This window comes from Coregonus clupeaformis, chromosome 9 (genome assembly GCF_020615455.1).
Source record: "Coregonus clupeaformis isolate EN_2021a chromosome 9, ASM2061545v1, whole genome shotgun sequence".
NCBI classification, from domain to species: domain Eukaryota; kingdom Metazoa; phylum Chordata; class Actinopteri; order Salmoniformes; family Salmonidae; genus Coregonus; species Coregonus clupeaformis.
In genome coordinates this window covers 51,767,113-51,790,376 of record NC_059200.1, presented here as the reverse complement: position 1 = coordinate 51,790,376, position 23,264 = coordinate 51,767,113, and the positions used below count along the sequence as shown (strand labels likewise).

At 41.2% G+C, this 23,264-nt stretch overlaps 1 protein-coding gene across 6 annotated transcripts in view; it reads right to left on the bottom strand.

The window, feature by feature from the left end:
• Positions 1–22,416, bottom strand: part of LOC121574074 (ankyrin repeat and KH domain-containing protein 1) — an 87,757-nt gene extending 65,341 nt beyond the window's left edge. For all 6 annotated transcript variants that reach the window (XM_041886650.1, XM_041886653.1, XM_041886651.1 and 3 more), the window contains exon 1: positions 21,998–22,416. In XM_041886650.1, coding sequence (XP_041742584.1) covers positions 21,998–22,264 — 267 coding nt within the window. In that variant the 5' untranslated portion in view covers positions 22,265–22,416. The remainder of the gene's footprint in view (positions 1–21,997) is intronic.
• Positions 22,417–23,264: the final 848 nt, after the last annotated feature.

Here is a 23,264-nt window from a genome sequence, read left to right as displayed (position 1 = left end):
GTTCCTAAGTATTCCCATGCATAATAGAGAGACACGTGATCATATACAAATGTAAGCAAGGTTTGAAATGATTATGTTTTAGTCAAATATTATACCCGTTTTGGCTTCTTGTGGTCAATTTGCAGTCTACAAATTATTTGTAATTATGTTCAGGCCCTCCAACCATCCGCTCAAGAAAAAAACTGGCCTGCGGCTTTATCTAGTTGATGATCCCTGCATCCACCCACGGTGCTTAGATTGACAGAAATCACATTTAGATAATGGAAATGCATCTTAACAGAACATGCAACTAATTTAATGAAGCAGCCAATAAAACATTTTCAAACATTTGCCAAAATCCAATTTGCAGGAAAACACCATTCTAAACAGCGCACCTGATAGCAGTTCCATATGTGACAGAGATGAAAATATCTGTTAGAAACTTAGAGGGGGAACCTAAAGATGCAACAACTAGTACTGGATTGTGCCTTTGCCTTCTGGACAACGAAAGAAAGTTGATATTAAAACCAACAGAACAGGAGAGAAATGGCATAGCGGTCGGTCCAATAGTTACCCCGGTCTACACAGAAATAAATAAAATACTTCACCAGAAAGCATGACTTAGCCACAGAGGAATCGAGGATCATTAGCTTTTTTTATTTTATTTTTATTTAAGAAGCTGTGGATTGTTTCAAATCACAAGCTCGTAGGCCTATGCTATTTGGGAAGCCCCCAATGTGGGCATCGCGCGTAGCAATAGGCCTAGCTGATTAGTGAGTTGCGGCTGTCAGTGAAAAGCACCTAAAAATGTTTAGATAATGTGTCTTTAGTATCATTTAAAACATTGAGACAAGGGGAGGTGTGTAGCAAAGATATAGGTGAGTCTCTCTCCAGAATGGCTCAGCTGTCTCTCGCCAATTCTTGCTCATTCATTGTGTGAATTGTTTCCCCTTAGATTATTTATTTGTATCAATTCCCCATAACATGTCACCCGTAGTAAATGTACCATTAATCCCCGTCATTTGGTTACATACATTTCTGTTAATGCATGTATTAATTACAGTCATTATCCGTTCTCATTCTCGGAGTGGAAATGTTGTTTGCAGAGTTCACAACCTGTTACACTTGTGAGAAACAAGTTTGGTTTATTTCATAACTATCATTTATGAGATTTGTCAATTTTTTCATTGTCTTTTGTTTGGAGTGCTCCATGTGAACATGTGTCTGGTTTCTCTATCCTAATCATGTTGAGTGAGCGCACGTGCCTGTGCACGCATAGAAGTACCTGGGCTGCTGCATGGAAATGTAGGAAAGTGTTTAACATCCATTGCAAATGATAATATATTAAAACTATAGTTCCTCACAGTAAGCTATTTGAAAAATCTTTCCAACAATCCCCACCTCGATATTCACCAATCCTCAGTGTGAAAGAGAAATGGAAGTTACAGTGCCTTCAGAAAGTATTCACACCCCTTTACTTTTTCCACATTTTGCTGTGTTACAGCCTGAATTTAAACTGTCTTAAATTGAGATTGTGTGTCACTGATCTACACACAATGCCCCATAATGTAAAAGTGGAATTTTGTTTGTAGAAAATGTTAGTAAAAATTTATTAAAAATTCAGCTGACATTTCTTGAGTCAATAAGTATTCAACCACTTTGTTATGGCAAGCCTAAATCAGTTCAGTTTAGGAGTAAGAATGTGCTTAACAAAATCACATAAGTTGCATGGACTCATTACGTGTTCAACAATAGCGGTTAACATGATTTTTTAAATGATTACCCAATCTCTGTACCCCACACATACAGATAATTGTAATGTCCCTCAACGGAGTAGTGAATTTCAAGCACAGACTCAACCACAAAGACCAGGGAGGGTTTTCAATACATAGTGGTAGATGTGTAAAGTCATTAATTAGGCTTTTGATGGTGAATCAAAACACCCAGTCACTACAAAGATACAGGCGTCCATCCTAACTCAGTTGCCAGAGAGGAAGAAAATTGCTCAGGGATTTCACCATGAGGCCAACGGTGACTTTAAAACAGGGGTGTCAAACGTCCGGCCCGCGGCCCGGATCAGGCCCGCTAACGGGTTTAATCCGGCCCGCGAGATGATTTAAAAAAAATATATATATATATTGACCGTCACCGAGGAGTTGGTGGAGTTGGTGCCGATGACAGATACAACGACAGCAGCTGATATTTTTACCGCACTCGTCGGCACGCTGGACAGGGTCGGAGTGGACTGGTCCCGCGCTGTCAGCCTGGCTACAGATGGTGCGCCCTCAATGATCGGGAAAAAAGCAGGCGTTGTGACAAAGTTCAGAGAGAAAGTGCAATCTGCAAATGGAGGACGTGATTTTTTGACTTTTCACTGTATTTTGCACCAGGAGGCTTTGTGTTGCAAGTCATTAAAGATGGATAACATCATGAAGGTGGTCATCCAAACTGTTAATTTCATCCGATCCAGAAGCCTGAATCACCGTCAGTTTGACAGCCTTCTCAGAGAGAAAGACCACATCTATGGCCTGCCATACCACACTGAGGTAAGATGGTTAAGCCGAGGTGCTGTGCTGAGGCGTTTCTTTGATTTACGAGAAGAAATTGAACAGTTCATGGAAGAAAAGGGCAAACCAGTGTTAGAATTTCATTCCGCAGAATGGATGCAGGACCTTGCATTTATGGTGGATGTTACAGAGCACCTGAATAACTTGAACAAACAGCTGCAAGGGTGCAACAAAGTTGCCACGCAGTATTATGACAGCATACGTTCTTTCAAGTTGAAGCTGTCATTGTGGGAGACGCAACTTGCCGGTGGTGATGCAGCTCACTTCCCCTGTCTGAAAAATGTGTGCGCGACCAAACATGTGGCAGACATGAAGCAGTTCAAAAGATAAAATAACGGGACTGTTACGGGAGTTTGAGCAACGCTTTCAGATTTATGTTTATATGTTTTTATGTTGATGTGCTATTGTTTTTAATTGATTTTATTTTATTTGTATATTTAACCTATTCTTGACTGTGGTTCTTGCACTTGTTTGGGGAACAGGATTTCATTATTTGTATCTACATTTCTGCCTGAGAAATGACACCCTGATATAGTTCTGTGATCTGTGATACAGTTCTGTTAATCACTGAGGCATTGTGTGTTTGTGTGTTCTTTTTCTTTAGAATTTTCAAATAAACTTGACGTGTTTTATGATTAATAGTGATGTTGTGCTTGTACTATTTGACACACTGTCCTCAGGCTCCAGCTTTATGTTGTATGTTGATCGTATTAAAACAAAGAAAACAATCTGAAGTTGTTGTTTTTAAGTTATATATACCATGATTTTTCCGGTCCGGCCCACTTGGGAATAGATTTTCCTCCATGTGGCCCCTGAGCTAAAATGAGTTTGACACCCCTGCTTTAAAACAATTAGAGTTGAATGGTTATGATAAGAGAAAACTGAGAACGGATCAACAACATTGTAGTTACCCACAATACTAACCAATACTAACCTAATTGACAGAGTGAAAAGAAGGAAGGCTGTACAGAATACAAATATTCCAAAACATGCATCCTGTTTGCAACAAGGCACTTAAGTAATAAAGCAAAAAATGTGGCAAAGAATTCTGTCCTGAATACAAAGCGTTATGTTTGGGGCAAATACAACACAACATCACAGAGTACCACTCTTCATATTTTCAAGCATGGTGGTGGCTGCATCATGTTATTGGTATGCTTTTCATCAGCAAGGACTAGGGAGTTTAGTATAAAAAGAAATAGAATACAGCTATAAGCACAGGCAAAGTCCTTGAGGAAAACCTGTTTCAGCCTGCTTTACAACAAATTCACCTAAAACAAGGCCAAATCTAAACTGGAGTTGCTTACCAAGATGGCACTGAATGTTCCTGAGTGGCCTAGTTACAGTTTTGACTTAAATTGGCTTGAAAATATCTCAATGATCAACAATCAACTTGTCAGAGCTTGAAGAATTAAAAGATGAATAAATGGGCAAAACGCTCTTAGAGACTTATCCAAAAAGACACACAGCTGTAATCGCTGCCAAAGGTGCTTCTACAAAGTATTGACTCAGGCCATCCACGGAAAGTTACAGGCAAGACGCCGGACTGAACACAGCGGTGCAGATCCCCTCAAATTTAATCGACCAATATTACCAAAACAAACAACAACCAAACATGGCTGAGAGTAAATATGGAGAACCAATTTCCAAAAGAAAACGCAGCATCCTCGACGGACACAGACAATTTATGCTTTTCACGACCCGGAATGGTAAGGGTGGAAACCGCCTTGCTGAAATCGATAAATGATCAACTGGGCATACTTGAACTAGTCAGAAAAGATATAGAGGAGGTGAAGGCGAGCTAAAAAGGTACAGTCAAAAATATGGAAATGGACTTTAAAAGAACTTAAAAAGGAGAACATGTTTCTAAGAGAAGCCTTACTTGACATACAGACTAGATCTATGAGAGAAAATCTGGTACTTAGTGGTATCAAAGAAAAAGGCGAAAATCCTGAAATCGTGGTGAAATAATTATTTCTTATCAAATCAAAAGTTTTTTGCCACATGCGCCGAATACAACAGGTACCTTACAGTGAAATGCTTACTTTCAAGCTCTTAACCAACAATGCAGTTTTAAGAAAAATAAGTGTTAATCAAAAAAATAGATAAGTAAAAAATAATAATTAATTAAAGAGCAGCAGTAAAATAAAATAAAAGTAGGGAGGCTATATACAGGGGGTACCGGTACAGAGTCAATGTGCAGGGGCACAGGTTAGTCGAGGTAATACAGTGGGGGAAAAAATTATTTAGTCAGCCACCAATTGTGCAAGTTCTCCCACTTAAAAAGATGAGAGAGGCCTGTAATTTTCATCATAGGTACACGTCAACTATGACAGACAAATTGAGAAAATAAAATCCTGAAAATCACATTGTAGGATTTTTTATGAATTTATTTGCAAATTATGGTGGAAAATAAGTATTTGGTCACCTACAAACAAGCAAGATTTCTGGCTCTCACAGACCTGTAACTTCTTCTTTAAGAGGCTCCTCTGTCCTCCACTCGTTACCTGTATTAATGGCACCTGTTTTAACTTGTTATCAGTATAAAAGACACCTGTCCACAACCTCAAACAGTCACACTCCAAACTCCACTATGGCCAAGACCAAAGAGCTGTCAAAGGACACCAGAAACAAAATTATAGACCTGCACCAGGCTGGGAAGACTGAATCTGCAATAGGTAAGCAGCTTGGTTTGAAGAAATCAACTGTGGGAGCAATTATTAGGAAATGGAAGACATACAAGACCACTGATAATCTCCCTCGATCTGGGGCTCCACGCAAGATCTCACCCCCGTGGGGTCAAAATGATCACAAGTATGGTGAGCAAAAATCCCAGAACCACACAGGGGGACCTAGTGAATGACCTGCAGAGAGCTGGGACCAAAGTAACAAAGCCTACCATCAGTAACACACTACGCCGCCAGGGACTCAAATCCTGCAGTGCCAGACGTGTCCCCCTGCTTAAGCCAGTACATGTCCAGGCCCGTCTGAAGTTTGCTAGAGTGCATTTGGATGATCCAGAAGAGGATTGGGAGAATGTCATATGGTCAGATGAAACCAAAATAGAACTTTTTGGTAAAAACTCAACTCGTCGTGTTTGGAGGACAAAGAATGCTGAGTTGCATCCAAAGAACACCATACCTACTGTGAAGCATGGGGGTGGAAACATCATGCTTTGGGGCTGTTTTTCTGCAAAGGGACCAGGACGACTGATCCGTGTAAAGGAAAGAATGAATGGGGCCATGTATCATGAGATTTTGAGTGAAAACCTTCCATCAGCAAGGGCATTGAAGATGAAACGTGGCTGGGTCTTTCAGCATGACAATGATCCCAAACACACCGCCCGGGCAACGAAGGAGTGGCTTCGTAAGAAGCATTTCAAGGTTCCTGGAGTGGCCTAGCCAGTCTCCAGATCTCAACCCCATAGAAAATCTTTGGAGGGAGTTGAAAGTCTGTGTTGCCCAGCGACAGCCCCAAAACATCACTGCTCTAGAAGAGATCTGCATGGAGGAATGGGCCAAAATACCAGCAACAGTGTGTGAAGACTTACAGAAAACGTTTGACCTGTGTCATTGCCAACAAAGGGTATATAACAAAGTATTGAGAAACTTTTGATATTGACCAAATACTTATTTTCCACCATAATTTGCAAATGAATTCATTAAAAATCCTACAATGTGATTTTCTGGATTTTTTTTTTCTCATTTTGTCTGTCATAGTTGACGTGTACCTATGATGAAAATTACAGGCCTCTCTCATCTTTTTAAGTGGGAGAACTTGCACAATTGGTGGCTGACTAAATACTTTTTTCCCCCACTGTATGTACAGTGGGGAGAACAAGTATTTGACAAAATCGGCAGTGTTTCCTACTTACAAAGCATGTAGAGGTCTGTAATTTGTATCATAGGTACACTTCAACTGTGAGAAACGGAATCTAAAACAAAAATCCAGAAAATCACATTGTATGATTTTTAAGTAATTAATTTGCATTTTATTGCAGGACATAAGTATTTGATACATCAGAAAAGCAGAACTTAATATTTGGTACAGAAACCTTTGTTTGCAATTACAAAGATCATACGTTTCCTGTAGGTCTTGACCAGGTTTGCACACACTGCAGCAGGGATTTTGGCCCACTCCTCCATACAGACCTTCTCCAGATCCTTCAGGTTTCGGGGCTGTCGCTGGGCAATACGACAGACTTTCAGCTCCTTCCAAATATTTTCTATTGGGTTCAGGTCTGGAGACTAGCTAGGCCACTCCAGGACCTTGAGATGCTTCTTACGGAACCACTCCTTAGTTGCCCGGGCTGTGTGTTTCAGGTCGTTGTCATGCTGGAAGACCCAGCCACGACTCATCTTCAATGCTCTTACTGAGGGAAGGAGGTTGTTGGCCAAGATCTCGCGATACATGGCCCCATCCATCCTCCCCTCAATACAGTGCAGTCGTCCTGTCCCCTTTGCAGAAAAGCATCCCCAAAGAATGATGTTTCCACCTCCATGCTTCACAGTTGGGATGGTGTTCTTGGGGTTGTACTCATCCTTCTTCTTCCTCCAAACACGGCGAGTGGAGTTTAGACCAAAAAGCTCTATTTTTGTCTCATCAGACCACATGACCTTCTCCCATTCCTCCTCTGGATCATCCAGATGGTCATTTGCAAACTTCAGATGGGCCTGGACATGCGCTGGCTTGAGCAGGGGGACCTTGCGTGCGCTGCAGGATTTTAATCCATGACGGCGTAGTGTGTTACTAATGGTTTTCTTTGAGACTGTGGTCCCAGCTCTCTTCAGGTCATTGACCAGGTCCTGCCGTGTAGTTCTGGTCTTATCCCTCACCTTCCTCATGATCATCAACATAGTCCCGTGTAGCTCAGTTGGTAGAGCATGGCGCTTGCAACGCCAGGGTTGTGGGTTCGATTCCCACAGGGGGCCAGTATGAAAATGTATGCACTCACTAACTGTAAGTCGCTCTGGATAAGAGCGTCTGCTAAATGACTAAAAAAAATACAAATAAAAAATAATTGATGCCCCACGAGGTGAGATCTTGCATGGAGCCCCAGACCTAGGGGGATTGACCGTCATCTTGAACTTCTTCCATTTTCTAATAATTGCGCCAACAGTTGTTGCCTTCTCACCAAGCTGCTTGCCTATTGTCCTGTAGCCCATCCCAGCCTTGTGCAGGTCTACAATTTTATCCCTGATGTCCTTACACAGCTCTCTGGTCTTGGCCATTGTGGAGAGGTTGGAGTCTGTTTGATTGTGTGCGGACAGGTGTCTTTTGTACAGGTAACGAGTTCAAACAGGTGCAGTTAATACAGGTAAAAACTAACAGGCCTGTGAGAGCCGGAATTCTTACTGGTTGGTAGGTGATCAAATACTTATGTCATGCAATAAAACGCAAATTAATTACTTAAAAATCATACAATGTGATTTTCTGGATTTTTGTTTTAGATTCCGTCTCTCACAGTTGAAGTGTACCTATGATAAAAATTACAGACCTCTACATGCTTTGTAAGCAGGAAAACCTGCAAAAATCGGCAGTGTATCAAATACTTGTTCTCCCCACTGTACATGTAGGTATAGTTAGAGTGACTATGCATAGATAATAAACAGAGAGTAGCAGCAGCATAAAAGGGGGGGGGGGTGACAATGCCAATAGTCCAGGTAGCCATGATTAGCAGTCTTATGGCTTGGGGGTAGAAGCTGTTAAGAAGCATTTTGGCGCTCCGGTACCGCTTACAATGCTACAGACCCAAGGCGATGTTGTCGACAAAATCCAACTTGAACGTGTACACCGTTTAGGACAGAGAAATGAGCGCCCAATTGTTACCAAATTTACATTCTTTAAAATATAAAATAATGGTTAAAAGCCTGGGTAAAAGACTCGCTGGCACGAAAACAGGCATGAATGATCAGTTCCCGAAGGAAATTGCAGAATGGCGCAAAGTTCTCTACCCACTCTTCAAGGTTAATAGATTAAAAGGGAAACGTGTAGCTCTCGTAGATGATAAACTGTATATTGATAACCAAATGTTCCAAGACACGAAGTCTACTCCATGGCTATTCTAAATATTACAAAGTTCCCAGAGTCGGCGAATAATGCAACACAATACTATCCATGGTAGGGATTGTAATAAAAAAAAACATAGGAAAACAATAAAATACAACAATTGATAAAGAAATAAACTACAACTATACCATTCAAGATAGGGAATGTCGTAAAATAATTAGTATTCAACTTTCTATTTATAGTATTTTATAAATAGATAAGAACGCATTAGAAGAAAGGATAATTAGCTAAAAAATGAATCTTCAAATATAAGGAACTAGAACAAAAAAGTACTCAGAATCAACATGGTAGGGATAAAAACACAGCAAACAGAGGACAAAGAAAGCACAGTATGTGGGTATGTGCGGGTGAATTGTGATGGAAGGTGGGGTTTGTGTTTGGAAAAGTGTGGCGTAAAGTGAGTGAAAAAGGAAAATGGTTGCGAATACCAGAGCCCACGCGTGTCTGAGAGCAGGGGTTGTGAAGAGAGCTTTCAATTTTGTGCAGATATGGGATATACATTAAAATAAATTATAAATATAGTTTAGTTTAGTTATTTATTGTCCTATCATGATGGAACGGTCCCCAACCCTATACACCCACCTGAGCGACCCATACACTAAGGAGAAGGCCATTTGTTTTTTCATCTCCAACAGCTAGGACTTGACATTGGTTAATCAAATTTCCCAATTTGGGCTCGGGGACAGAACAATTGTTGAACATCTGAGCTTGTAGTTGTTTGTGGGGGAAAGGGGTCGAGTGTGTATGAGTAAGTGTATGTATCCCACATCTGTTGCTATGGGGTCATGATTTTAGGGACAATATAAGATTAATCACAATAATTGTTTGCTAAAATAATAATTGCTTGCCAAAAATGTAATCTTTGTAATGGCAATACTGGTTATAGGCAACAGTCCTTCGGGCCTCCCGAGTTGCGCAGCGGTCTAAGGTACTGCATAGCAGTGCTTGAGGCATCACTACAGACCCGGGTTCGATACCAGGCTGTGTCACAACCGTCCCATAGGGCGTCGCACAATTGCCCAGCGTCGTCCAAGTTAGGGGAGGGTTTGGCCGTGGGGGATTTACTTGGCTCATCGCGCTCTAGGGACTCCTTGTGGCGCGCCGGCGCCTGCAGGCTGACTTTGGTCGTCAGTAGAACAGCGTTTCCTCCGACACATTGGTGCAGCTGGCTTCCGAGTTAAGCGAGCTGGTGTTAAGAAGCATGGTTTGGCGGGTCATGTTTCTGAAGACGCATGACTCGACCTTCGCCTTGCAGCGATGAGACGAGTTCGAAATTGGAGAAAAAGGGTGGTAAAATACAAAAATATATTAATAAATCATTCAAATGAACCATCCTTCGCATTAACTGCCTACATTACTAGGCATATTACTCGTGAAATGTGGAAATTAAGAAACGTAATAATTTATATATACAGTGCATTTTGAAAGTATTCAGACCCCTTGACTTTTTACACATTGTTATGACACAGCCTTATTCTAAAATTTATTAAATTGTATTCCCTCAATCTACACACAATACCCCATAATGAAAGAGCAAAAACAGGTTTAGACATTTATTTTTTTATAACACAGAAAAACCTTATTTACATAAGTATTCAGACAATTTGCTATGAGACTCAAAATTGAGCTAAGGTGCATCCAGTTTCCATTGATCATCCTTGAGATGTTTCTACAACTTGGAGTCCACCTGTGGTCCACCTGTCTATATAAGGTCCCACAGTTGACAGCGCATGTCAGAGCAAAAACCAAGCCATGAGGTTGAAGGAATTGTCCGCAGAGCTCCGAGACAGGATTGTGTCGAGGCACAGATCTGGGGAAGTGTACCAAAAGGTTTCTGCAGCATTGAAGGTCCCCAAGAACACAGTGGCCTCCATCATTCTAAAATGGAAGAAGTTTGGAACTACCAAGACTCTTCCTAGAGCTGGCCTCCTGGCAAAACTGAGCAATCGGGGGAGAAGGGCCTTGGTCAGGGAGGTGACCAAGAACCCGATGGTCACTCTGACAGAGCTCCAGAGTTCCTCTGTGGAGATGGGAGAACCTTCCAGAAGGACAACCATCTATGCAGCACTCCACCAATCAGGCCTTTATGGTAGAGTGGCCAGACGGAAGCCACTCCTCAGTAAAAGGCACATGACACCCGTTTGCCGTTTGGAGTTTGCCAAAAGGCACCTAAAGGACTCAGACCATGAGAAACAAGATTATCTGTTCTGATGAAACCAAGATTGAACTCTTTGGCCTGAATGCCAAGAGCCACATCTGGAGGAAACCTGGCAGTGAAGCATGGTGGTGGCAGCTTCACTGCTGTTTTTAAGCGGCAGGGACTGGGAGACATGGCAGGATCGAGGTAAAGATAAACGGAGCACAGTACAGAGAGATCCTTGATGAAAACCTGCTCCAGAGCGCTCAGGACCTCAGACTGGGACGAAGATTCACCTACCAACAGGACAACAACCCTAAGCACACAGACAAGTCAACGAATGGGTGGCTTCGGGAGAAGTCTCTGAATGTCCTTGAGTGGCCCAGCCAGAGCCAGAACCCGATCGAACATCTCTGGAGAAACTTGAAAATAGCTCTGCAGCGACGCTCCGCATCCAACCTGACAGAGATTGAGAGGATCTGCAGAGGAGAATGGGAGAAACTCCCCAAATACAGGTGAGTCAAGCTTGTAGCGTCATACCCAAGACTCAAGGCTGTAATCGCTGACTAAGGTGCTTCAAAGGGTCTGAATACTTACAGTGGGGGAAAAAAGTATTTAGTCAGCCACCAATTGTGCAAGTTCTCCCTCTTAAAAAGATGAGAGAGGCCTGTAATTTCCATCATAGGTACACGTCAACTATGACAGACAAATTGAGAAAAAAAATTCCAGAAAATCACATTGTAGGATTTTTTATGAATTTATTTGCAAATTATGGTGGAAAATAAGTATTTGGTCACCTACAAACAAGCAAGATTTCTGGCTCTCACAGACCTGTAACTTCTTCTTTAAGAGGCTCCTCTGTCCTCCACTCGTTACCTGTATTAATGGCACCGGTTTTAACTTGTTATCAGTAAAAAAGACACCTGTCCACAACCTCAAACAGTCACACTCCAAACTCCACTATGGCCAAGACCAAAGAGCTGTCAAAGGACACCAGAAACAAAATTGTAGACCTGCACCAGGCTGGGAAGACAATCTGAAATAGGTAAGCAGCTTGGTTTGAAGAAATCAACTGTGGGAGCAATTATTAGGAAATGGAAGACATACAAGACCACTGATAATCTCCCTCGATCTGGGGCTCCACGCAAGATCTCACCCCGTGTGGTCAAAATGATCACAAGAACGGTGAGCAAAAATCCCAGAACCACATGGGGGGACCTAGTGAATGACCTGCAGAGAGCTGGGACCAAAGTAACAAAGCCTACCATCAGTAACACACTACGCCGCCAGGGACTTAAATCCTGCAGTGCCAGACGTGTCCCCCTGCTTAAGCCAGTACATGTCCAGGCCCGTCTGAAGTTTGCTAGAGTGCATTTGGATGATCCAGAAGAGGATTGGGAGAATGTCATATGGTCAGATGAAACCAAAATAGAACTTTTTGGTAAAAACTCAACTCGTCGTGTTTGGAGGACAAAGAATGCTGAGTTGCATCCAAAGAACACCATACCTACTGTGAAGCATGGAGGTGGAAACATCATGCTTTGGGGCTGTTTTTCTGCAAAGGGACCAGGACGACTGATCCGTGTAAAGGAAAGAATGAATGGGGCCATGTATCGTGAGATTGAGTGAAAACCTCCTTCCATCAGCAAGGGCATTGAAGATGAAACGTGGCTGGGTCTTTCAGCATGACAATGATCCCAAATACACCGCCCGGGCAACGAAGGAGTGGCTTCGTAAGAAGCATTTCAAGGTCCTGGAGTGGCCTAGCCAGTCTCCAGATCTCAACCCCATAGAAAATCTTTGGAGGGAGTTGAAAGTCTGTGTTGCCCAGCGACAGCCCCAAAACATCACTGCTCTAGAGGAGATCTGCATGGAGGAATGGGCCAAAATACTAGCAACAGTGTGTGAAACCTTGTGAAGACTTACAGAAAACGTTTGACCTGTGTCATTGCCAACAAAGGGTATATAACAAAGTATTGAGAAACTTTTGTTATTGACCAAATACTTATTTTCCACCATAATTTGCAAATAAATTCATTAAAAATCCTACAATGTGATTTTCTGGAAATGTTTTTCTAATTTTGTCTGTCATAGTTGACGTGTACCTATGATGAAAATTACAGGCCTCTCTCATCTTTTTAAGTGGGAGAACTTGCACAATTGGTGGCTGACTAAATACTTTTTTTCCCCACTGTATGTAAATGTGATAGTTTTTAAATTTGCAAATTTTATAAATTTGCAAACATTTCTAAAAACCTGTTTTTGCTTTGTCATCATGGGGTACTGTGTGTAGATTGATGAGGAAGAAAACCAATTTAATCAATTTTAGAATAAAGCTGTAACATAAAATGTGGAAAAAGAAAAAAGGGGTGCGAATGCATTGTATAAATGCCTGTAATATTTCAATTTTGGAGAATCTCTTATAAAATGGGTTGAAGTTAAGTTAGATGTAAAATAGTTAATAATGGCTACTTCTCAGAAAGCATTAATCTGTCAAGAGTAGTAAAACAAGATTGTCCACTATCGGCATATCTTTTTATTATGGTCATCGAAATGTTAGCTATTAAAATCGGATCCAACAATAATATCAAGGGGTTAGAAATCAAAGTGTCATTGTACGCTGATGATTCATGCTTTCTTTTAAATCCACAATTTGGATCCCTCCACAGCCTCAGAGGATCTACATACTTTTTCTAACCTCTCTGGATTACAAACAAATTATGATCAGTAAAATGGTCTGACGGTGATGTGGACATACTCGGTATACATAACCCGAAAGAAAGAAATGATCTTACAATACATTTTAATAGAAAGTTAGCAAAAATATACGATTTTGCTATCAGGGAAAGGAAAATACCTGTCTATTTGTGGAAAAATCACCCTGATTAACTCTTTAGTTTTATCCCAGATTACCTATTTGCTTATGGTCCCGTCTACACCTAGCAACATGTTTTTTTAATTATAATTATATTTTATTTGGAATGGCAAGCCAGACTAAATTAAACAGACCTATTTATATAATGAATATGAATTCGAAGGGCAGAAATGATTAAATATTAAAGCATTAGACTTCTCACTAAAGGAGTCAATCATACAAAGTTATATTTAAATCCGAACTGGTTCTCTAGCAGATTAGTAATATTGTCTCACCCAATGTTCAAGAATGGCCTTTTTCCCTTTATTCAGATTACAACCTCTCACTTTCAGTTATTTGAAAATGAAATATCCAAAATATCTCTATTTCTAAAACAAGCCATAGAAAGTTGGTTTCAATTTCAGTTTAATCCACCAGAAAAGACAGAACAAATAATACAACAAATATTGTGGTTAAACTCAAATATACTAATGTATTATTATTTTATTTTTTAATGAAAGGTATAACAAATAGGACTGGTGGAGTTGTCACACATGCAGTTGACAAAAATATGGAAATGTCTGCTCTACCTAAAATAACAACCAACTAATTGCAGCATTACCACAAAAATGGAAGGGGCAAGTGGAAGGGGGAAAGAGTAAGGAACTTGTCTGTCGGCCCTGCATTAAAGACCAAAATTGGTTAAAGAACATTGTCATAAATAATAAAGTATACCAGTTTCATTTAAGGACCAAAAAATTCATAGCTGTGCCATATAGATTGCAAAATAGTTGGGAAGAGATTTGCGATGTACTGATTCCATGGGAAATGGTTTATGAACTGATACGCAAAACAAAACCGTATTCAATTTTTCAATTTAAATTATACAAAATTCTTGAAACCAATAGAATGAGATATATATATATATATATATGGGGTATAACAACCATCCCAGCTCTGCAGATTTTGCTGCAAAGAGACAATCATTAGATCATTTGTTTTGGTACTGTCCATATGTAGCTCGTTTTTGGTCGCAGGTCCAGGAATGGTCAAAGAAGTGCAACATTTACCTGGAGCCAACTCTGCAGATAGCATTACTGGGTGATTTCAAAAGTCATAGTCAATCAATCAATAATATAACAATACTTTTAACAAAAATGTTTCTCTTTCATTTACAATCTGAAGAAACTATGAGAATAGAAAGGTTCAGAACTTTTGTGAAACATCACAGCACAGTTGAACAATATATGGCAAATATAAATAAAAAATGGATGGTGTTAAGAGATAGATGGGTGGGGTTGAGTAGAGCTGAAGGATGGGAATAAAAACAAAACTAAAAGATAACTATTGTAAAATACATTGTGTCCATAAAATGTATATAGTATGTAAACTCAGCAAAAAAAATAAACATCCCCTTTTCAGGACCCTGTCTTTCAAAGATAATTCGTAAAATTCCAAATAACTTCACAGATCTTCATCGTAAAGGGTTTAAACACTCTTTCCCATGCTTGTTCAATGAACCATAAACAATTAATGAACATGCACCTGTGGAACGGTCGTTAAAACACTAACAGCTTACAGACTGTGGCAATTAAGGTCACAGTAATGAAACTTAGGACACTAAAAAGAGGCCTTTCTACTGCCTCTGAAAAACACCTAAAGAAAGATGCCCAGGGTCCCTGCTAATCTGCGTGAACGTGCCTTTGGCATGCTGCAAGGAGGCATGAGGACTGCAGATGTGGCCAATAAATGTCAATGTCCGTACTGTGAGACGCCTAAGGCAGCGCTACAGGGAGACAGGACGGACAGATGATCGTCCTCGCAGTGGAAGACCACGTATAACAACACCTGAACAGGATCGGTACATCCGAACATCACACCTGCGGGACAGGTACAGGATGGCAACAACAACTGCCCGAGTTACACCAGGAACACACAATCCCCCCCATCAGTGCTCAGACTGTCCGCAATAGGCTGAGAGAGGCTGGACTGAGGGGTTGTAGGCCTGTTTGTAAGGCAGGTCCTCACCAGACAGACATTCCCGGCAACAACGTCGCCTATGGCCACAAACCCACTGTCGCTGGACCGGCAAAAAGTGCTCTTCACTGACAAGTCGCGGTTTTGTCTCACCAGGGGTGATAGTCGGATTCGCGTTTATCGTCGAAGGAATGAGCGTTACACCGAGGCCTGTACTCTGGAGCGGGATCGATTTGGGATCGTCATGGTCTGGGGCGGTGTGTCACAGCATCATCGGACTGAGCTTGTCGTCATTGAAGGCAATCTCAACGCTGTGCGTTACAGGGAAGACATCCTCCTCCCTCATGTGGTACCCTTCCTGCAGGCTCATCCTGACATGACCCTCCAGCATGACAATGCCACCAGCCATACTGCTCGTTCTGTGCGTGATTTCCTGCAAGACAGGAATGTCAGTGTTCTGCCATGGCCAGCGAAGAGCCTGGATCTCAATACCATTGAGCACGTCTGGGACCTGTTGGATCGGAGGGTGAGGGCTAGGGCCATTCCCACCAGAAATGTCTGGGAACTTGCAGGTGCCTTGGTGGAAGAGTGGGGTAACATCTCACTGCAAGAACTGGCAAATCTGGTGCGGTCCATGAGGAGGAGATGCACTGCAGTACTTAATGCAGCTGGTGGCCACACCAGATACTGACTGTTACTTTTGATTTTGACCCCCCCTTTGTTCAGGGACACATTATTCCATTTCTGTTAGTCACATGTCTATGGAACTTGTTCAGTTTGTCTCAGTTGTTGAATCTTGTTATGTTCATTCAAATATTTACACATGTTAAGTTTTCTGAAAATAAACACAGTTGACGTTTCTTTTTTTGTTGAGTTTATAAGCTGGAAGTAGAAGCCTAAGTGCTGTTGTCCATTAGTTTACTCCAATTAGGGGAGGGGTGGTAGGGTTAGGGGAAAATAATAAAGGAAAATATATTTAAAAGAGATATATACACTGTCCCAGTCAAAGGTTTGGACACACCTACTCATTCAAGTGTTTTCCTTTATTTTTACAATTTTTTACATTGTAGAATAATAGTGAAGACATCAAAACTATGAAATAACACATATGGAATCATGTAGTAACCAAAAAAAGTGTTAAACAAATCAACATATTTCATATTTGAGATTCTTCAAATAGCCACCCTTTGCGTTGATGACAGCTTTGCACACTCTTGGCATTTTCTCAACCAGCTTCACCTGGAATGCTTTTCCAACAGTCTTGAAGGAGTTCCCACATATGCTGAGCACTTGTTGGCTGCTTTTCCTTCACTCTGCCGTCCGACTCGTCCCAAACCATCTCAATTGGTTTGAGGTCGGGGGATTGTGGAGGCCAAGTCATCTGATGCAGCACTCCATCACTTTCCTTCTTGGTAAAATAGCCCTTACACAGCGTGAAGGTGTGTTGGGTCATTGTCCTGTTGAAAATCAAATGATAGTCCCACTAAGCCCAAACCAGATGAGATGGTGTATCGCTGCAGAATGCTGTGGTAGCCATGCTGGTTAAGTGTGCCTTGAATTCTAAATAAATCACAGAGAGTGTCACCAGCAAAGCACCCCCACACCATCACACCTCCTCCTCCATGCTTTACGGTGGGATATACACATGGGGAGATCATCCGTTCACCCACACCACGTCTCACAAAGACACAGCGGTTGGAACCAAAAATCTCAAATTTGGACTCCAGACCAAAGGACACATTTCCACCGGTCTAATGTCCATTGCTTGCGTTTCTTGGCCCAAGCAGATCTCTTCTTATTGGTGTCATTTTGTAGTGGTTTCTTTGCAGCAATTCAACCATGGAGGCCTGATTCACACAGTCCCCTCTGAACAGTTGATGTTGAGATGTGTCTGTTACTTGAACTCTGTGGCTGCAATTTCTGAGGCTGGTAACTCTAATGAACTTATCCTCTGCAGCAGAGGTAAGTCTGGGTCTTCCATTCCTGTGGTGGTCCTCATGAGAGCCAGTTTCATTATAGGGCTTTATGGTTTTTGCAACTGCACTTGAAGAAACTTTAAATGTTCTTGACATTTTCTGTATTGACTGTCCTTCATGTATTATAGTAATGATGGACTGTTGTTTCTCTTTGCTTATTTGAGCTGTTCTTGCCATAATATGGACTTGGTCTTTTACCAAATAGGGCCATCTTCTGTGTACCCCCCCCTCCCCCCTACCTTGTCACAACACAACTGATTTGGCTAAAATGCATTTAGAAGGAAATAAATTCCACAAATTAATTTGACTGGTAGTGTATATATTTAAGCAAAACAATATATGGGGGATTGGAAATTATGTAGACAATTACATTGATGGAAGCTACAATAAATCTGCACTATTAAAGCTGATCTACTCCCCCATAAAATAAATAAATAATAATATTGACTCAAGGGTGTGAATACTTATGTAAATGAGATATTTCTGTATCATTTTTAATACATTTTCAAACATTTCTCAAAACATGTTTTCACTTTGTCATTATGGGGTATTGTTTGTTGATGGGAAAATACATTTTGAATTCAGGCTGTAACAACAAAATGTGGAATAGGTCAAGGGGTATGAATACTTTCTGAAGGCACTGTACTGCTGCATTGGCCTATAGGCTATTTTACATTTTAGTCATTTAGCAGACACTCTTCTCCAGAGCGACTTACAGTTAGTGAGTGCATACACTCACTAACTGTAAGTTATTTTTTATACTGGCCCCCTGTGGGAATCGAACCCACAACCCTGGCGTTGCAAATGCCATGCTCTACCAACTGAGCTACATCCCTGCCGGCCATTCCCTCCCCTACCCTGGACCACGCTGGGCCAATTGTGCGCCGCCCCATGGGTCTCCTGGTCACGGCCTGCTACGACAGAGCCTGGATTCGAACCAGGATCTCTAGTGGCACAGCAAGCACTGCGATGCAGTGCCTTAGACCACTGCACCACTCGGGAGGTTCATGTGCCACCATCCCGGTGTATCAATGTGTCTATATGGAAGAGACTGGTGATCTCACATTAGTTGATTATTAGATTTTAATCATTTTGAGAAAACGTTATTATTGAAATGAAACTTTTCCATGAAAGATATGCATATGAAAATCATAACTGGCACGCAGACCGGTAGAAATGGTAGGATAACTTGAAACTCACCGCCTATGAAGTCTTTATAAAATAATTGCCCCCATCTTTCCATGGTCGGATTTAGCCTATAGGCTACTTTGAAGCAAGGTAAGACATGCCTCATAATATGAAATAAAACATTCAGGTTTCAAACAATTAAGTATGGTTTCAAACTGCATACTGTCTCCAGCGAACATTGTAAAGTGGTGGGTAGGGCCTCCTGTAGCTCAGTTGGTAGAGCATGGCGCTTGCAACGCCAGGGTTGTGGGTTTGATTCCCACGGGGGGCCAGTATGAAAAATGTATGCACTCACTAACTGTAAGTCGCTCTGGATAAGAGCGTCTGCTAATTGACTAAAATGTAAATGTGATGTGCTTGATAGCCTGTTGCCTGCACTTGAATGGTGAATGGGAGGCTCACTTCAATTACCAGTTGAGAAATAAAAATAGTAGCTCTTTATTTGTGCACCAAAACTGTTTTGAACACGTGATTGCATTTAGAATTGTTGCTCAATGAATGGGCTTATAAAATCACGTTTTACTCCCACAGCAACCAGTTGAGGAGCTACAGGAGGAATCCCTCTCAAAATAGGCTCTGTATGCTGTGCGCGTGCGATAGTTGTGTTGGATGAATAAGATAAAATGGTCACTAACGAAAATACACAGGCCAATATAATTCCACAAAATTATGCAAATTAAACTATAGTCCGATAAGCATGACGGTCAAATGTATTTCTGTCAACTGTTATTTCCATCAATGAATACAAAGCATTATTTTGCAATGGGATTTTTTTCATTTTGGCTGGCAACAGTTTTATTTAGTGGCTTTTCATTTTATTTTTTTGCTAAAAGTCAGCCATTGCCAGCTAACAGAAACCCTGATGTGTAACCTGTTCTGACATCACTTATTTTCATACATGTCCCCTGTAGCTCAGTTGGTAGAGCATGGTGCTTGCAATGCCAGAGTTGTGGGTTCGTTTCCCACAGGGGGCCAGTATGAAAATGTATGCACTCACTAACTGTAAGTCGCTCTGGATAAGAGTGTCTGCTAAATGACTAAAATGTAAATGTAATTATTGATAGAAACCCTTTAACAGCTGACAGAAAAATGTATTTCTCAAAAGTTTTCCTTGGCCAGAAGTCGACAAACCTGCATGAAATACCAAAATGAGGAAAACAAAAATGAGAAAAGTAATTTTGGATATAACGTGAGGTCCAAAATTATTTGGACAGTGACATTTTTTGTTATTTTGGCTCTGTACACCAGCACTGGATTAGAAATGATACAGTGACTGAGCAGGGTCCGACATTAATGATGGCCCGCTGGCCTGGGGCCAGTAAAACCATGTGTTGGGCCAGTGGATCTCATCTGTCACAATTCAATTTTAAAGAATAATGGTCTTCCATTGCTAAATTATATTACACAGCTTTTTAATACATACCATAGCCAAATGTAGCCTATTACTATCTGAATATATATAGAGAAAGCAGGTAAACCTAGGCCCTGCATGACCCTAATGCATTTACAAACTACCCCATGTAGAAATTCTGTTTGGGCCAGTAGATTTTTGGCCAACTGGCCCGACTTAACATTGGACCCTGCTATGAGGTTAAAGTGCAGACTGTCAGCTTTAATTTGAGGGCATTCATATCAGGTGAACCTTTTAGAAATTACAGCACTTTTTGTACATAGTCCCCCCCCCATTATAGGGAACCAAAAGTATTTGGACAAATTAACTTATAGGCCTATGTATATTAAAGTAGTCAAATGTTTAGCTTTTGGTCCAATATTTCTAGCACGCAATGACTAGATAAAGCTTGTGATGCCAACCAAAACAACCAAAACAAACTTGTTGGATGCATTTGCTGTTTGTTTTGGTTGTGTTACAGATTATTTTGTGCCCAATAGAAGTGAATGGTAAATAATGTACTGTCATTTTGGAGTCACTTTCATCGTAAATAAGAATATATGTTTCTAAAATCTTCTACATTAAAGTGGATGCTACCATGATTACGCATAATCCTGAATTAATTGTGAATCATGATGAGTGAGAAAGTTAGAGGCAAAAAGATCATACCCCCAAGACATGCTTACTCCTCACATTAGCAATAATTGGAGAGGATAGCGTTTGATGTGCCCTTGAGCAAGGTTCTGACTAGAGGGAATACATCTACGACCAGAAGTGACTTTTTCGTAGCAGGTTAGGAAAACAGTTAGGGTTAGCTAAAATACTCTCCTAACCTGCTACGAAAAGACACTTCTGGTCATAGCTGTACTCACTCTAGTCACAACCCTTGAGCAAGTAACTTAACCCTAATTGCTCCAGGGTCGCCGTTGATAATGGCTGACCCTGGCCGTGACCCCACTCTCCAAGGGTGTCTCATGAAGAGTTGGGATATGAAAAAAAACTTTTACAATTAACACATTACAAAACCCAAACAACCTGTCCACATGAAAATGGTTAGAGACCAGAATAGGTGTAGGAAATAATTTTCTAACTAAAATGTGACGTTTGATTTGATCACTGGGGCATTTCTAATCCCTGAAGTTACTGAATGATGTTGCATCATCACCACTCGAGTTAACATCTTGACTGACAGCTCAGCATCACGCTTGTAGCAAACATATCAGGCTGTGTTGCGTTTGGCAAGTGTACCATCAACCCTGGCGAAGTACCTGTAGAAATCTATAAAACTGCGTGTTAAATCAGGAGGACTTGTTACTGTAACTATTTAGCGTGCTATTCTGAGAGGGCGAACGTGCCTAGCCAGCTAACGTTAGAACTAAATAGACAACTGGGGTGACAGTGAATAAGTGGATGTATGATTGCATGCCAGTTACTATATCTAACACGAGCTAGAAACACTTGTCTACACCTAACTGTTAAAAACAATTGGCCAGTTTGACATAAATAGGTTAACAAACTTGTATCTAATCTTTGCTAGCTACATTTCAATAATTAGCTAGCTAGCGGTTGATGGCGCTGTGTGTGTGCTGCCACAGTACTACGTTAGGCCTAGGTCGAAGCCTCCGCCAAAATATTGTTCATATCATGTCAAATTACAAAACATGTCGCTAGCTTGCTAGCCAATACTCTTCAAACTATCAGCCAAAATACAAGACATCTGACTGATACTATTTTAGTTGATAGAAGAAAGGAAGGAGGGTTCATGATATCGTCGAAAGAAACGGTATTTTTCTTAGGGAACGTTGACTAACATGAATCTTCTTGTCCAGTTTCGCTGGTTAGCTAGCATGAGTGGCTTACCTCAGATACTTCATCGTCGCTGCCAGATCTGGGACCGGAGGAAAGCACGGCGGCCGCAGCGAGTTTGAAATCAAGCCTGTCAGCTGCAGGCCCACCAGCCTCTCCAAACAAGCGGACTTTCTTTCCACCAACACCAATCCCTAGGCCCCCGAGTCTGGCTCCTGGTGTGGCTCCAAGCCCCATTCCATGGGATCGCGGAGTCACCGAGTCAATCTCGTCCTCGAAGCCGTCCGTCAGCATTGCCGCCCCGGCTACTGCATCCTGCATACTTCCCTTAGTATTTTGTATTCTAATTAACGCAATATTGTCTTGAACTTTCTTTGGGGTTGTTGGTATTTTAGTAATTATATTTATACTTCAGAAAAACCCCGAAACTCTCCTGAAGCGAGAAGAGAATCTCTTTCCCCCTAGCCATTAACTTTCTAACAACCTAACTACTTTGCGCGAGTTGTTTCTTACCCCGCCTCTATTCAAAATCCATGCATATTATTGGTCAGGAAAATAGAATACCGACATATGGTTGGATATAATTGATGTTTGTCAGAGGAAAGCACGCGACGTCAAGGTAGGTTTACGAGAAGGCTTTGCGATTTAACGCCTTGAAACGGAATATTTAGAAGATGATTGGACCCTTGCACTGTTACGAAAAGTCCCACTTTCGTGATACGCCAATCTTTGCATGTATCAATAAAAAAGTGCACCGTGTTAGCAAATGTATTGCCCACAAACTTCTCAGGGGTACATAGCCAATTCAATATTAAGTGGTTACTTTGTTCCACTTTCATGTCAGTCACTGCTATCAATTAATGCATATGTCTGTCCACTGTTAACTCAAACTCTCTGAAGCATGACACTTTTAATAGGCCATAAAGGCAAGCCCTTTTCAAACGCCTCCGGTGAGGTTGGCATATGGGTTGCGGCTGAGGCTTGTGGGGCATGAAAAGATCAAACGGGATATTCCATATAACAGTCTTTCATGGAACCAATGTTGGTGACTGTAAGCATATGCAGAATGTGTCACAGGTATGCATTATCATCTGTGCTGGATGGGCACTATTGAGTATCCTCAGTCAAGCCACTCCCCCAAAAACACCAGTCAGTGCCATGGTTTCATGCTTTCCACTACCACAAACCCCTTTTCAATCATACTTGAGGCTGATATTTGTTTTCAAAGAGGGCAATATGAATAGCATTCACAATCATGTTTGACCATTTATTTCAGGAACAAATATGTAACTGCCATCAAACAACTTAATTGTAAGTAAGT